The sequence below is a fragment of the Zophobas morio genome, unplaced genomic scaffold, assembly GCF_036711695.1.
Source record: "Zophobas morio isolate AGI-343-1 ecotype UQ-CSIRO unplaced genomic scaffold, CSIRO_AGI_Zmor_V1 ptg000040l, whole genome shotgun sequence".
NCBI lineage: Eukaryota > Metazoa > Arthropoda > Insecta > Coleoptera > Tenebrionidae > Zophobas > Zophobas morio.
Window position 1 is genome coordinate 5622609 of NW_026972145.1, and position 17182 is coordinate 5639790.

The 17182-nt window shown below is 32.5% G+C and overlaps 2 protein-coding genes across 3 annotated transcripts in view; one reads left to right on the forward strand and one right to left on the reverse strand.

Annotated features, from left to right (window-relative positions):
- The window catches only part of LOC135140709 (unconventional myosin-XVIIIa), a 95864-nt gene extending 84145 nt beyond the window's left edge, over nt 1-11719 (reverse strand). Inside the window, exons 1-2 of the mRNA XM_064071363.1 lie at nt 11394-11719; nt 3651-3813 (exon numbers count right to left, since the gene is read on the reverse strand). Of these exons, the coding sequence (XP_063927433.1) occupies nt 3651-3800 (150 nt within the window). The 5' untranslated portion in view covers nt 3801-3813; nt 11394-11719. The remainder of the gene's footprint in view (nt 1-3650; nt 3814-11393) is intronic.
- A 4909-nt stretch (nt 11720-16628) lies between these two features.
- LOC135140393 (neo-calmodulin-like) overlaps nt 16629-17182 on the forward strand; it is a 34253-nt gene continuing 33699 nt past the window's right edge. Inside the window, exon 1 of one of the 2 annotated variants that reach the window (XM_064070911.1) lies at nt 16629-16712. The gene's annotated coding sequence lies outside the window, so the exon portion shown is untranslated. Of the gene's footprint in view, nt 16713-16821; nt 16926-17182 lie in introns of those variants that run through there. The other variant, XM_064070910.1, reaches the window with a different exon arrangement.

The window sequence follows — 17182 nt, forward strand, 5'->3', positions numbered from 1 at the left end:
TTCAAGACTCATTCAATTTAATCCAAAATCAAGGCACAGAAAGATCGAGATTCTTTGAAATTATTTCAAAGATAAGACACAGAAAGTTCAAGACTCATTCAATTTACTCCAAAATCAAGGCACAGAAAGATCGAGATGCTTTTAAATGACTTGAGAAACAAGACACAGAAAGATCGAGATTCTCACAAATTACTTTAAAGAAAGACACAAAAAGATCAAGATTCTTTCAAATTACTTCTAAGGTAAGACACAGAAAGGTCGAGATTCCTACAAATTACTTCAAAGATAACACACAGAAAGCTCAAGATTCGTTCAATTTACTCCAAAGTCAAGGCATAGAAAGATCGAGATTCTTTGAAATAATTTCAAAGATAAGACACAGAAAGTTCAAAACTCTTTCAATTTACTCCAAAATCAAGGCACAGAAAGATCGTGATTCTTTTAAATGACTTGAGAAACAAGACACAGAAAGATCGAGATTCTCACAAATCACTTTAAAGAAAGACACAAAAAGATCAAGATTCTTTCAAATTACTTCAAAGGTAAGACACAGAAAGGTCGAGATTCCTACAAATTACTTCAAAGATAAGACACAGAAAGCTCAAGATTCGTTCGATGTACTCCAAAGTCAAGGCATAGAAAGATCGAGATTCTTTGAAATTATTTCAAAGATAAGACACAGAAAGTTTAAGACTCATTCAATTTACTCCAAAATCAAGGCACAGAAAGTTCGAGATTCTTTTATTTAACTTGAGAAACAAGACACAGAAAGATCGAGATTCTCACAAATTACTTTAAAGAAAGACACAAAAAGATCAAAATTCTTTCAAATTACTCCAAAGGTAAGACACAGAAAGGTCGAGATTCCTACAAATTACTTCAAAGATAAGACACAGAAAGCTCAAGATTCGTTCAATTTACTCCAAAGTCAAGGCATAGAAAGATCGAGATTCTTTGAAATTATTTCAAAGATAAGACACAGAAAGTTCAACACTCATTCAATTTACTCCAAAATCAAGGCACAGAAAGATCGAGATTCTTTTATATAACTTGAGAAACAAGACACAGAAAGATCGAGATTCTCACAAATTACTTTAAAGAAAGACACAAAAAGATCAAGATTCTTTCAAATTACTTCAAAGTTAAGACACAGAAAGGTCGAGATTCCTACAAATTACTTCAAAGATAAGACACAGAAAGCTCAAGATTCGTTCGATTTACTCCAAAGTCAAGGCATAGAAAGATCGAGATTCTTTGAAATAATTTCAAAGATAAGACACAGAAAGTTCAAAACTCTTTCAATTTACTCCAAAATCAAGGCACAGAAAGATCGTGATTCTTTTAAATGACTTGAGAAACAAGACACAGAAAGATCGAGATTCTCGCAAATGACTTTAAAGAAAGACACAAAAAGATCAAGATTCTTTCAAATTACTCCAAAGGTAAGACACAGAAAGGTCGAGATTCCTACAAATTACTTCAAAGATAAGACACAGAAAGCTCAAGATTCGTTCAATTTACTCCAAAGTCAAGGCATAGAAAGATCGAGATTCTTGAAATTATTTCAAAGATAAGACACAGAAAGTTCAAGACTCATTCAATTTACTCCAAAATCAAGGCATAGAAAGATCGAGATTCTCACAAATTACTTTAAAGAAAGACACAAAAAGATCAAGATTCTTTCAAATTACTTCTAAGGTAAGACATAGAAAGGTCGAGATTCCTACAAATTACTTCAAAGATAAGACACAGAAAGCTCAAGATTCGTTCAATTTACTCCAAAGTCAAGGCATAGAAAGATCGAGATTCTTGAAATTATTTCAAAGATAAGACACAGAAAGTTCAAGACTCATTCAATTTACTCCAAAATCAAGGCACAGAAAGATCGAGATTCTCACAAATTACTTTAAAGAAAGACACAAAAAGATCAAGATTCTTTCAAATTACTTCTAAGGTAAGACATAGAAAGGTCGAGATTCCTACAAATTACTTCAAAGATAAGACACAGAAAGCTCAAGATTCGTTCAATTTACTCCAAAGTCAAGGCATAGAAAGATCGAGATTCTTGAAATTATTTCAAAGATAAGACACAGAAAGTTCAAGACTCATTCAATTTACTCCAAAATCAAGGCACAGAAAGATCGAGATTCTCACAAATTACTTTAAAGAAAGACACAAAAAGATCAAGATTCTTTCAAATTACTTCTAAGGTAAGATACAGAAAGGTCGAAATTCCTACAAATTACTTCAAAGATAAGACACAGAAAGCTCAAGATTCGTTCAATTTACTCCAAAGTCAAGGCATAGAAAGATCGAGATTCTTTGAAATTATTTCAAAGATAAGACACAGAAAGTTCAAGACTCATTCAATTTACTCCAAAATCAAGGCACAGAAAGATCGAGATTCTCACAAATTACTTTAAAGAAAGACACAAAAAGATCAAGATTCTTTCAAATTACTTCAAAGGTAAGACACAGAAAGGTCGAGATTCCTACAAATTACTTCAAAGATAAGACACAGAAAGTTCAAGACTCATTCAATTTACTCCAAAATCAAGGCACAGAAAGATCGAGATTCTTTTAAATAACTTGAGAAACAAGACACATAAAGATCGAGATTTTCACAAATTACTTTAAAGAAAGACACAAAAAGATCAAGATTCTTTCAAATTACTTCAAAGGTAAGACACAGAAAGCTCGAGATTCCTACAAATTACTTCAAAGATAAGACACACAAAGCTCAAGATTCGTTCGATTTACTCCAAAGGCAAGGCATAGAAAGATCGAGATTCTTTGAAATTATTTCAAAGATAAGACACAGAAAGTTCAAGACTAATTCAATTTACTCCAAAATCAAGGCACAGAAAAGTCGAGATTCTTTTAAATGACTTGAGAAACAAGACACAAAGATCGAGATTCTCACAAATTACTTTAAAGAAAGACACAAAAAGATCAAGATTCTTTCAAATTACTTCAAAGGTAAGACACAAAAAGGTTGGGATTCTTACAAATTACTTCAAAGATAAGACACAGAAAGCTCAAGATTCTTTCAAATTACTCCAAAGTCAAGACACAGAAAGATCGAGATTCTTTCAAATTACTTCAAAGAAACACATAAAAAGATCGAGATTTTTTCGAATTACTTCAAAAACAATAGACAGAAAGATCGAGATTCTTTCAAATTAGTTTACAGATACTTAAGACACAGAAAGATCAAGATTCTTACTTATTACTTCAAAGAAAGAGAAAAAAGGTCGAGATTCCTTGAAATTACTTCGAATCCAAATTTTATAACTTTTAAATGAAGTAAAATTTCGGCCTTTCAGACGCCACGCCGGTCTAAATTTTTCCCGCGCAGATTCAGTTTCTTTAAATAATACAAAAGTAAAACGAAATAACAGCGAAGAAGAGAAAAAACAACGCCTTAAGAAAAATGTGCGACTATTCTGTCACAACGAAAGTGAAATCTAGGGTACCAATTAAATTAAAATTCGCTAAATGTTAAAAGTTACGATTCAAACCGCAGAAAAAAATTGCTGTCGTGTATATCTGACAACTAATTTTCTTCCTATATGTATAAAAAAAAAATAACAACGCGATTTAGCCAAAAAATTAAAACGATTCGTTCGCGATGAGAAAACGGGAATTACCTCGTCCAATCTTAATAGTTCCTCGGCTGACATACTGGCACGTTCCCTTTTTTGTTTTTCCTTCCGGTCCTTTTTGTCTCGTTTCCGTTTCTCCTTCTCGTCTTTATCCGAGGTCACGCCGGTTCCAGCCTTTTTGATAAAGTTGAACATGTCGCCGTCTTATCTGCAAGCAAACAGGATGACCGTCTCAGGAATCTATCTGCTCTAGTCTCGAGACATTTTTCTATAGAAAGTTCAAGTAGAAGACCGCAAACGTACAAATAGCGAAAGTCCGATTAATTGTGTCAGTTCGTGATAGAACAACGCCCCCTTGCATCGGCGAAGATAAATAAGGCCCGAGTACAACGACCCCTTCTTGAATGGGAGGGCATCTGAGGAAATTGGACGATATATTCGGTGGTAACGAGGGTGTAAATACGGAGCGTTAAATTTTATGCGTCCGTCGTGAAATCGAGGCGTTTGGTGGCGTGTAAAGAGGGAAAACAAACAAGGCGAAGTGCGTAATCATAGGGATTTTTTTTTCTGAGTATGTCACAATACTATAAATATCAATAAATGGGCTACTTATGATTATGATTATGTTATCTTTTCCATCTAGCAACACCTATTGTATAAATTATCAGCGCTTTTAATTTTTCGGTACAATAATGCGAGTAACGAGCTAAAAATAAACTTTTCAAAAATTCAAAGATCCCTAATGAAAAATGAAATTTATCATAACACTTAATTGAAAAATCAAAAAAATGAGAAATCGAGACACCTATATGTACTACCTAATTAAAAAAAAATCGAAAATTCGAAAAATCGGAGAAATGAAAAAGGTAATAAAAAACGACGGAAGTTCGACCTTGAATACACATCAAGGGATAACAGATAAGAATCACAATTTACCCAAGTTTATGTGAACAAACTGATAATCGTCGAGTGTTTACACTTTCTATATTATCTCGTGCCGTTATTACTATTATTACTAAAAAAAGTCCGCCGCAAGCAATGACACATTTCAGAGTTAAATCCGACCGCTACACTAATAATAATAAAATTTCAAATTCGTTTAGTAAATAACAATAACACTTTTACTCTATTAACATTAATTTGCATAAATTAATGCATATTATGGTGTTTTTGCCTATTGCATAACAAACTTCACTACGTAGATTTAAATAAGCAACGAAACAGTTTTATTTCCTCCAATAATTCACTCAATGCCTAGACCGATGAAATTATCTATTGCAAAAGCGCCGATTCTAAAGTTCATCGGGTTTCTATAAAATACGAAAACGAATTTTTATTATGCAAAACCTACAATTTCAGATCACACCTGTCACACCGAAGTCACGTTTGAACTTTTATCAAGACAGAAAAATTTCATTCCTCATGATCATGATAATTACAATGATCAGGAATTTGAAAACCGCGTCGTTATTTGCCTGATGATTGGAAAAACCTGGAGTGGCAAAACGTAATCTAATCTAAAGTAAACCAACACGGAAAATAAATCGTTTTCAGACGGATACATCTGCGGTGATTACGGGAAAAAATTTTTCCTCAAAATTTTTTCGTACTGCACGGGTCACGAACCTTCACTAATTAGTAATTACTACCACGCTAAAATATTCTTTTAGAAAACAGTTTAATTAGGAAACATTAAAACCTCATGTAAGTCAATTCAATTGAAACGATTTTGGCGAGTAAAACTGACCGAAACTCCAACCGCGTTTGAGTTAATTTTGGGGACCGTTTAGGAAAGTGTAAAATAAGTGTGTCAAACTCGGAGAATTTCGCCGACGAAAAGTATCGCATACAACACGCATGGAGTGCTCGTTTCTCATTCGTGTGAAAATTTAAGGACACGCTTGTACGCATCGGGTTCGACGTAACCGCAACCGGTAGTTGACCAGATTTCGACTCCAAGAAATGCGTCACTGAGGCAAATTTACCGTTCTACTTTTTCCAGATATCTTTGCGGTTCCGGTTCCGTTTACGGAAGTTAAGTAGATGATTTCTTTCACGTCGTTTCAGAGAAGACATGCACAATTAGTTTCAAGGGTGACTCGAGTTCTAGATATGTCGCTTGGCACTCCTAGGTATATATTAGTAGTGTTGGGAGTGATATTTTCTTGTTTTAATGTCTCTATCATGAAATATTGTCCAAAAATTTTTGTTGAACGAGGCCGGAAGCGAAGTATTTAGTCAAGTTTCGAAAATGGTCAAAAATGGGTCCAAAATTTCATTTAAAAAAAAATATAGTGTGTTTATCTTCAACATTTTCAAAATGTACGGTTTTAAAGTAAAATTTTTTAAAAATTCCAAATCTATCAGAAAATGTATTTCATTAAGTTTAGAAAATGTTGAAAAATGGGTCGAAACTTGAAGAATTTGAAGACCATTAGAAAAATTTCAGTTGTCTAAAAGTACTCAAAAACATCTGATATATAGATGTATCTATTCCTATTCCTCTCAAAAACAAATTAGGTATTTTAAATACAACAGCTTCCATTTTTGCCCTTTTTTAAAAAAATGTGTAGTCTTCTTTTCACAGCAAGAAAGGTTAAACATGTTTAAAATGGTAAATTTTTTAGGAAAGTATCGAATTTGCAATTAGGTTCCGCCCCTCGGTCTGACAATGAATGAAAAATTCATCAGAATTGAGATAGGGCGGGTGGGCGGGGCTTACATTTCGCCTTTTTTTTTTTCCTTAATATGCATAGCCATCTTTGCACAACAAGAAACTTAAAACATTGTTAAAATGGTACATTTCTGCAAGGAAATGTGGATTTTGCGATTATGGGGCGGACCTTAATTGCAAAATATATATTTCCTTATACAAAAACATATTTTAAGTTTCATGTTGTGAAAAGAAGTCTACACAGTCAGGGTGGGTGGGCGGGGCTTATATTTTATCTTTTGTTGTTAATATACGTAGTTGTCTTTTCAGAACAAGAAATTAAAAACATGTTTGCAATTTCTCGTAGAGAAATATGGATTTTGCAGTTAAGCTCCGCCTTCTTGGCTCACGACCAATAAATAAAATCATCAGAATTGACACAGGGCGGGTGGGCGGGGCTTATGTTGTGCCTCTTTTTCTTAATATACATAGCCATGTTTTCACAACAAGAAGCTTAAAACATTGTTAAAATGGTACATTTCTGCAAGGAAATATGGATTTTGCGATTATGGGGCGGAGCCTAATTGCAAAATATATATTTCCTTATAGAAAAACATATTTTAAGTTTCATGTTGTGAAAAGAAGTCTACACATATTAAAACAAAAAGGAAAAATGTAAGCCCGCCCACCCGCCCTATCTCAATTGTGATGATTTTTTTTATTCGCCGTGAACAAAGGGGGCGGAGCTTAACTGCAAAATTCTTATTTCTTTACAAGAAATTAAAAACATATTTTTGAGTATCGTGTTGTTCAAAAAATACTATATACATTAAGAAAAAAGGGATAAATATAAACCCCGCCTACCCACCCCATCTCAACTGTGATGATTTTTTTTTCTTAGAAACTTGAAACACGTTTAAAATGGTACATTTTTGTAAGGAAAAATGGATTTTGCAATTAGGCTCCGCCTCTCGGTCTGCCAACGAATGAAAACTTCACTACTGTTTAGATCAGGGCAGGTATGGGTGGAGTTTAATCTTTGGCTTCAATTTTTTCTTAATATATACATATAGTATCCTTTGAATAACATAATACTCAAAAACATGTCTTACATCGTAATTGTTTGTTCAGAAACAATAAGGATTTTGCAATTAAATTCCGCTCCTTCGACTCTCGACGATTAAAAAAAAAATCATCACAATTGAGATAGGGTGGGTGGGCGGGGCTTATATTTTATCTTTTTTTATTAATATACGTAGTCGTCTTTTCAGAACAAGAAATTAAAAACATGTTTGCAATTTCTCGTAGAGAAATATGGATTTTGCAGTTAAGCTCCGCCTTCTTGGCTCACGACCAATAAATAAAATCATCGGAATTGAGACAGGGCGGGTGGGCGGGGCTTATGTTGTGCCTCTTTTTCTTAATATACATAGCCATCTTTTCACAACAACAAGCTTAAAACATTGTTAAAATGGTACATTTCTGCAAGGAAATATGGATTTTGCGATTATGGGGCGGAGCCTAATTGCAAAATATATATTTTCTTATACAAAAACATATTTTAAGTTTCATGTTGTGAAAAGAAGTCTCCACACATATTAAAACAAAAAGGAAAAATGTAAGCCCGCCCACCCACCCTATCTCAATTGTGATGATTTTTTTTATTCGCCGTGAACAAAGGGGGCGGAGCTTAACTGCAAAATTCTTATTTCTTTACAAGAAATTAAAACCGTGTTTTTGAGTATCGTGTTGTTCAAAGAATACTATGTACGTTAATAAAAAAAGGCGAAATACAAACCCCGCCCACTCACCCCATCTCAACTGTGATGATTTTTTTTTTCTTAGAAACTTGAAACACGTTTAAAATGATACATTTTTGTAAGGAAATATGGATTTTGCAATTAGGCTCCGCCTCTCGGTCTGCCAACGAATGAAAACGTCACTACTATTTAGATCAGGGCAGGTATGGGTGGAGTTTAATCTTTGGCTTCAATTTTTTCTTAATATATACATATACTATCTTTTGAATAACATAATTCTCAAAAACATGTCTTACATCGTAATTGTTTGTTCAGAAACAATAAGGATTTTGCAATGAAATTCCGTTCCTTTGACTCTCGACGATTAGAAAAAAAATCATCACGATTGAGATAGGGTGGGTGGGCGGGGCTTATATTTTATCTTTTTTTATTAATATACGTCGTTGTCTTTTCAGAACAAGAAATTAAAAACATGTTTGCAATTTCTCGTAGAGAAATATGGATTTTGCAGTTAAGCTCCGCCTTCTTGGCTCACGACCAATAAATAAAATCATCAGAATTGACACAGGGCGGGTGGGCGGGGCTTATGTTGTGCCTCTTTTTCTTAATATACATAGCCATGTTTTCACAACAAGAAGCTTAAAACATTGTTAAAATGGTACATTTCTGCAAGGAAATATGGATTTTGCGATTATTGGGCGAAGCCTAATTGCAAAATATATATTTCCTTATACAAAAACATATTTTAAGTTTCATGTTGTGAAAAAAAGTCTACACACATATTAAAACGAAAAGGAAAAATGTAAGCCCGCCCACCCGCCCTACCTCAATTGTGATGATTTTTTTTATTCGCCGTGAACAAAGGGGGCGGAGCTTAACTGCAAAATACCTATTTCTTTACAAGAAATTAAAAACATGTTTTTGAGTATCGTGTTGTTCAAAAAATACTATGTACATTAAGAAAAAATGGATAAATATAAACCCCGCTTACCCACCCCATCTCAACTGTGATTTTTTTTCTTAGAAACTTGAAACACGTTTAAAATGGTACATTTTTGTAAGGAAATATGGATTCTGCAATTAGGCTCCGCCTCTCGGTCTGCCAACGAATGAAAACTTCACTACTACTTAGATCAGGGCAGGTATGGGTGGAGTTTAATCTTTGGCTTCAATTTTTTCTTAATATATACATATAGTATCCTTTGAATAACATAATACTCAAAAACATGTCTTACATCGTAATTGTTTGTTCAGAAACAATAAGGATTTTGCAATTAAATTCCGCTCCTTTCACTCTCGACGATTAGAAAAAAAAATCATCACAATTGAGATAGGGTGGGTGGGCGGGGTTTATATTTTATCTTTTTTTATTAATATACGTAGTTGTCTTTTCAGAACAAGAAATTAAAAACATGTTTGCAATTTCTCGTAGAGAAATATGGATTTTGCTGGTAAGCTCCGCCTTCTTGGCTCACGACCAATAAATAAAATCATCAGAATTGAGACAGGGCGGGTGGGCCTCTTTTTCTTAATATACATAGCCATGTTTTCACAACAAGAAGCTTAAAACATTGTTAAAATGGTACATTTCTGCAAGGAAATATGAATTTTGCGATTATGGGGCGGAGCCTAATTGCAAAATATATATTTCCTTATACAAAAACATATTTTAAGTTTCATGTTATGAAAAGAAGTCTCCACACATATTAAAACAAAAAGGAAAAATGTAAGCCCGCCCACCCGCCCTATCTCAATTGTGATGATTTTTTTTATTCGCCGTGAACAAAGGGGGCGGAGCTAAACTGCAAAAGTCTTATTTCTTTACAAGAAATTAAAACCGTGTTTTTGAGTATGGTGTTGTTCAAAAAATACTATGTACATTAAGAAAAAAGGGATAAATATAAACCCCGCCTACCCACCCCATCTCAACTGTGATGATTTTTTTTGCTTAGAAACTTGAAACACGTTTAAAATGGTACATTTTTGTAAGGAAAAATGGATTTTGCAATTAGGCTCCGCCTCTCGGTCTGCCAACGAATGAAAAATTCACTACTGTTTAGATCAGGGCAGGTATGGGTGGAGTTTAATCTTTGGCTTCAATTTTTTCTTAATATATACATATAGTATCCTTTGAATAACATAATTCTCAAAAACATGTCTTACATCGTACATAATTGTTTGTACAGAAACAATAAGGATTTTGCAATTAAATTCCGTTCCTTTGACTCTCGACGATTAGAAAAAAAATCATCACAATTGAGGTAGGGTGGGTGGGCGGGGCTTATATTTTATCTTTTGTTATTAATATACGCAGTCGTCTTTTCAGAACAATAAACTTAAAACATGTTTGCAAATTCTCGTAGAGAAATATGGAATTTTCAGTTAAGCTCCGCCTTCTTGGCTCAGGACCAATAAATAAAATCATCAGAATTGAGACAGGGTGGGTGGGCGGGGCTTATATTTTGCTTCTTTTTCTTAATGTATGTAGACTTATTTTGGAATTTTAAATTTGAAGCAATTCGATAATATGATTTCTAAATAACAATAAATGTAGCAAATCAACCCTAAGTGAACGTCAGTCTCACGCACTGACAGACAACCCCTTCTGTCAATGAATCAGTTTATCCAACGTGAAGAAAAAATTTCATGGAGGGGTGTATATCATACCCCGACCCTCTTTGTCACCACAATCAATACGACCGACAACTACAAAAGTACAAAACATTTCTCCCTTTGCAAAGACAATTTTCCACCGGGAATTTCATAATTTCGTTCGTCTCACAATAATGACAATAATTATCAAAAGGGGCCCAAGGTTCGCGTTTGTCTTTTATTATTTCAGCTGCTCGATGTGACAGTTCTGGCCGGATTTCGCGTCTGCTTCGCATAAAACTGTTTGTTTATTTCGAGTTTCCACCTATTTTCAACGCAGAATGCCGCGATTCGAGCCTCCGCCCCGCCGTCACACTGGCCCGAGCGCGGAAGGAAGCGCCGCTTTCCGACTTTTTCCTCCGGCTGTCAAAAATTTCGATTGTTCTCCGCCGTCGCCGCAAATCGGCATCACTTTCTCCCGAGCAAAAAGAAAACTCGTCCGAGATTTATCGCCGCACAAGGAACTAAAACCAGAAATCAGCTGGAGTCAAGGTCAAATATGCACCTTTGAAGATTGCTCATAAAAGTCTTCGTAACACCTCAAGAATTCTCCGCGAAATGTCAGAGTTGTCACGGACGGTTTGATCGGGGAGGCGTCGATCGGGGCGGTTTGACACTTCGGGGTGAGTTCACACTTTCGAAATGAGGTTAGGTTCGGGCGAAAATAATCGATAGTGCGAGGGGTTCTGGCGACTTTTCGCCCAAGATAGCGGCAGTACACACCTTTGAGCCTAATCTGGGTGACGGTTCGATGGAATTTATCCTAGGTTCGGCACAACACAACACACACGCACGCACATTATCCTGGCTGGGAAAGCGCGACTTTTCGCGTTATTTTTGACAGAAAGTGGACGTAAAACGAACACAACAAACATTGAACGTCAACTATTTTCACTACTTGCTTGATTTACACCACTGGCATTTAACTTGCACAAGCACGGTTCGGTTTCTCTGTCTGACACACGAGGGGACCGTTATGAAAGCGGAGATAGAATACAGTGTGGATATACCGTTAGGGAGTGTTTTGTGTGTTGCCGATAGAGAGCGCTGTGCCGGAGAGAAACAATTCTGGGAGGATTTTAATGGGAAATCTGATAAACGGGACTGCAATTATGATTACAGGGGAGATAGAGAGTAAGAATGTATTTTTTGGGTGTGCGTCGTTACCAGGGTCAAAGGGCAAGAGATTGGTTGGCGTGTATGAAAGCACCTGGAAGATAGGCAACACATCGTACACCAATGACAGGAACAGAGCCGGACTCCGGACAATTTCAGGAGTCAGGGACAAAATCATTTTTAATTTCCCTTAAACTTCTTGCGATTGATTGCAGGTATTTTTAAGGCCCCTGTCATTTTAAATGTTTATAAGTAATGCAAATTAATTTAAATAATAATGTGTTCATTAAAATCAAAATATACAACAATTAATTCAAAATACGACGTATGATTAGCGGAAAATTGGTGATATAGTCCTTATTAGGACTGTCATGTGGACAGTAAAACGTCAAAAAAATTAGCTAATCATCCCCACCAACAACTTGATTACGTCGTTTCCAATATTTACAATAGTAAATTTATTTTTATTTTTATAAAATAAGATACACCTTTATGGTGTATGAAACCGTGTTGATACCAGATTTTTGGAAAAAAAATTGTACAATATTATTTCCACAGAACTTCCCTCGTCCTTGAAGTAAAGCTCAATAAATCCCGCTTCTGTGAAAAATTATAACATTTGATTTTGCGATTTTTGTTTTTTACCTCTAGAAAGTAAGCCGAAAATCGAAAAATTTAAAAAGCGGAATATCGAGAACTTAAGAGAAGTAGAAAATTGGAAAGTGTTGAAAAGATAACAAATTGAAAACTTGAAAAATTGAGAAATTGAAAATTCCAATAAAAAGTGAAATATTTTAAAAAATAAAAAATAAAATATCGAAAAATGTAAAATTTCAAAAAAAATCCAAAAAATGAAAAATCGAAACATTGAAATCTGGATAAATCGAGAAAAAGAAAAATTGATAGATTGAAAAATATAAAATCTAAAAAACTAAAAATTTAAAATCAAAAAACTGAAAAATCTAAAAATCGAGAAATCCAGAAATCAAAAAATCTGAATTTTAAAAAATCAAAAAATTGAAAAATTCCAAAACTCGAAAAATTGATCAACCGATAAACTGAAAATCAAAAAATCGAGCAACTCAAAAACAGAAACTTCGAAAAATTGAGAAAACGGGAAATGGGAAATTCAAAATATTGGATAAAAGGAGAAAAGAGAAAATTTAGAAATGTCAAAAATTGAAATATTGAAAAACCAAAAAATTAAAAATCGAAAAATTGAAAAATCGTAAAAAAATTAAAACATCGGAAATTAGAGAAATCGAAAAATAAAAAAATCTAGAAGTCAACAATTTGAAAAATCAAGAAATTAAAGAATCGAGAAATTGAAAATCTAAAAATGAAACTCCAAAAAATTGAGTCGAAAATTGAAAATAAAGGAATTGAAAAATCGAGGAATTGAAGAATGGAAACGAAAATTTGAGAAAACGAAACTAAAAGAAATAAAAAATCTAAAAATTGAAAAATCGAGAAATTGGAGTTAGAAAATTTAAGTAATTGAAAATTCCAAAAATGGAAAATTCGAAACATCAAAAATTAAAACATCGAGAAATCGAAAAGGAAACAAAAGTCAGTCCAAAATTCAAATATCGAAAAATTGAAAATCAAAAAACTGAAAAAATCGAAAATGGAGATTTTGAAAAGTTCGAAAAAACGAAGATTCTCGAAACGTAAGAAAAATGAAATATCGAATACCGAACAATCGGATATTCTAAAATCGAAAAACCAACAGTTGAAAAATGGAAAAATTGAAAAATTGAGAAATCGAAACATTGAAAAGTTGAAAAACTGAAACATCTACAAATCGAAAGATCAAAAGATCGAGAAATCGACAAACTAAAAAATCTAAAATTAAAAGATTGAACAACTGAAAAATCCAGAAATGGAAAAATTTCCAAAATTGAAGTGTTGAAAACATGACAAATAGAGTACTTGAAAAGTTGAGAAATCTAAAAACTTCAAACATTGAAAAACCGAGAAGTTAAGATCGGAAAATTCGAAAAATCGAATTGGTGAAGGATCGAAAGATCGAGAAATCGGAAAGTCGAGAAGTTAAAAAATTGAAAAATCGAGCAGTCTCAAAATCGAGAAATTGGAAGAGTCCAAAATCGAAAAATTAAAGTTTGAAATTAAAAAAAAAAACGAAAAATCCAAAAAATGAAAAATCGAAACATTGAAATCTGGGTAAATCGAGAAAAAGAAAAATTGATAAATTGAAAAATATAAAATCTAAAAAATTAAAAATTTAAAATCAAAAAACTGAAAAATCTAAAAAACGAGAAATCCAGAAATCAAAAAATCTGAATTGTAAAAAATCAAACAATTGAAAAATTCCAAAACTCAAATCTCGAAAAATTGATCAACCGATAAACTGAAAATCAAAAAATCGAGGAATCCGAAAACAGAAACTTCGAAAAATTGAGAAAACGGGAAATGGGAAATTCAAAATATTGAATAAAAGGAGAAAAGAGAAAATTTAGAAATGTCAAAAATTGAAATATGTATTGAAAAACCAAAAAATTAAAAAATCGAAGAATTGAAAAATCGTAAAAAAATTAAAACATCGGAAATTAGAGAAATCAAAAAATAAAAAAATCGAGAAGTCAATAATTTGAAAAAGCGAAACTAAAAAAAATAAAAAGTATAAAAATTGAACTGAAAAATCGGGAAATAGGAGTTACAAAGTTTGAGTAATTGAAAATTCCAAAAATGGAAAATTCGAAACATCAAAAATTAAAACATCGAGAAATCGAAAAGGGAACAAAAGTCAGTCCAAAATTCAAATATCGAAAAATTGAAAATCAAAAAACTGAAAAAATCGAAAATAGAGATTTTGAAAAATTCGAAAAGACGAAGATTCTCGAAATGTAAGAAAAATAAAATATCGAATACCGAACAATCGGATATTCTAAAATCGAAAAACCAACAGTCGAAAAATGGAAAAATTGAAAAATTGAGAAATCGAAACATTGAAAAGTTGAAAAACTGAAACATCAACAAATCGAAAAATCAAAAGATCGAGAAATCGACAAACTAAAAAATCTAAAATTAAAAGATTGAAAAACTGAAAAATCCAGAAATGGAAAAATTTCCAAAATTGAAGTGTTGAAAACATGACAAATAGAGTACATACTTGAAAAGTTGAGAAATCTAAAAAGTTTAAACATTGAAAAACCGAGAAGTTAAGATCGGAAAATTCGAAAAATCGAAAAATTTACATATTAAAAAAATTAAAAAATCGTAAAACGAAAAAATCAACAAAACGAGAAATCGAGAAAGCAAAACATCCTAATTTTAAACAATTAAAAAATCGAAATTATAAAAAAAATTAAAGAATCGAAAAATTGATCAAGTGACGAATCGAAAATTTGAAAAATCAAAAAATTGATAATCAAAAATTGAGAAACCGAAACATCGAAAAATTGAGAAATCAGGAAATGGGAAAATCATAATATGGAAATATCTAAAAGGAGAAAAATCGAAAAATTTAAAAATACTGAAAAATCAATAAATTCAAAAATCGAAAAATTAAAAAATCGAGAAATTGAAGAATCGAAACATTGAGGAATCGAAAAATAAAAAAATTGAAAATCTGAAAAATCTTCCGGAAAGTCAAAAAATCAAAAATTCAAAATTCGAAAAATAGGAAAATCGAAACGTCAAAAAAATTGAAATATTGAGAAATCGAAAGTCCAAATATCGAAAGATCGAAACTCTCGGTGAATCAAATATTCGAAAAAAGTAAAATCTAAAAATCGAAAATTAAAAAACCGAAAAATTCCAAAATCGACGTTTTGAAAAAATCCAAAAAGCTAAGATTTGAAATATAGAAAAAACGAAATATCAAATGCCGAAAGATCAAATATTCTAAAATCGAAAAGTCGAAAAATGGAAAAATTCAAAATTTAGAAATCGAAACATCGAAAAGTTGAAGAATTTAAATATCCAAAGATCGAGAAATCGACAAACCGAAAAATCTAAAATTAAAAGATCGAAAAATTAAAAATCCAGAAATGGAAAAATTCCCAAAATCGAAGTATTGAAAATAGGACAAATCGAAAAGTCGAAAAATTGAGAAATCCCTGTCTTTCCAATTTTTAAATCTTTCATTGTTGCAATTTTGGATTTCTCAATTTTTTTTTTCGGATTTCTTTGATTTTTAACAATTCGATTATTTATTTCGTTTTTTCGATTTTGCAGTTTTAGATTTTTTATTGTCTCAATTTTTAATCTTCCAATGTTTCAATTTCTCGTTCCTCCAATTTTTCATGTTCTTGAATTCCAGTTTTTAGATTTTTCAAAGTTTTGACTTTACTCTTTTTCGTTTCTTCATTTTTGACCTCAAAAGTTGAAAAATCAAAAAAAGTGGAACTACATTAAAAGAATAAATGAAAAAGTTTCAAAATCAAATAATTGAAAAATTTTAAATTGGAACCTAGAAACTACAAATCGAAAAATTGAAGTATTGAAAAAACAAAATGATTGGAAAATCGAAAAATTCCAAAAACGTAAAAATGAAAAAGAATAATTAAAAACCAACAATCAAAAATCGGTCCTATTACACGATTTACGGTTCATGTTCACACTAAAGAGAGAACTTGAAACAACAATAATGAAGAAGTAAGAGAGATAGAGGGACAAAGATGTCAGTGAACCACAACTCCACAAAGTCACGAGACTGGAAACAATAAATTAGCGCCTAAAAATGTGATACGTGACTCAGAACTTATCAACAATACTTACCCAAGACACACTATTTGTATTTGTACATTACGTAAAGGAAAAAAGCGCAGAAAACACTTGTCATTTTTTTATTTTTATTTTTTTTAATTATATGACAAGCCCTCGAGGAAAAGGTGAAAAAGTGGGGACAGATATATTTAAGCCCCAGTGTCCTCCAGTTCTGTCTTTCCTGTGTTTTAGCGGGTGAGTGTTTTATATAAATAATCCAAAAATATTAAAATATTTATCACGTGAATCACAGGTTATCATGACATTATTTTTAATTTGCACTTAATTAGTTTGTTTTTTAACTTTCGGCTGATCGAGAAAAGGGAGGGGTGTGTATTTAAGATTTGGTAGTCTCAGTATTCGCTCTTTTATTATTGTGTTCGAGCGTCTTATTATTATAACGACAGGGTAAGTAAAATTTACAAACAACTTAGCGCATAAAGTAGCAATTAAATTAGTCATCCGTTTACACAATTTTCACTTTCATGCATCATAGTTTTAGAATAGAGTTAAGTAAATTCCCATGATTTCAGTCAAGGCAAACAAAACCAAATATTGACGCTGTTAAATGAACAGTAAACAACGAACAAAATAATTAAAGTGCACATCTGCAACCCAGATTTTTAACACACGTTTGTTCGACACCCTTTTTTGAAAAAAAACAC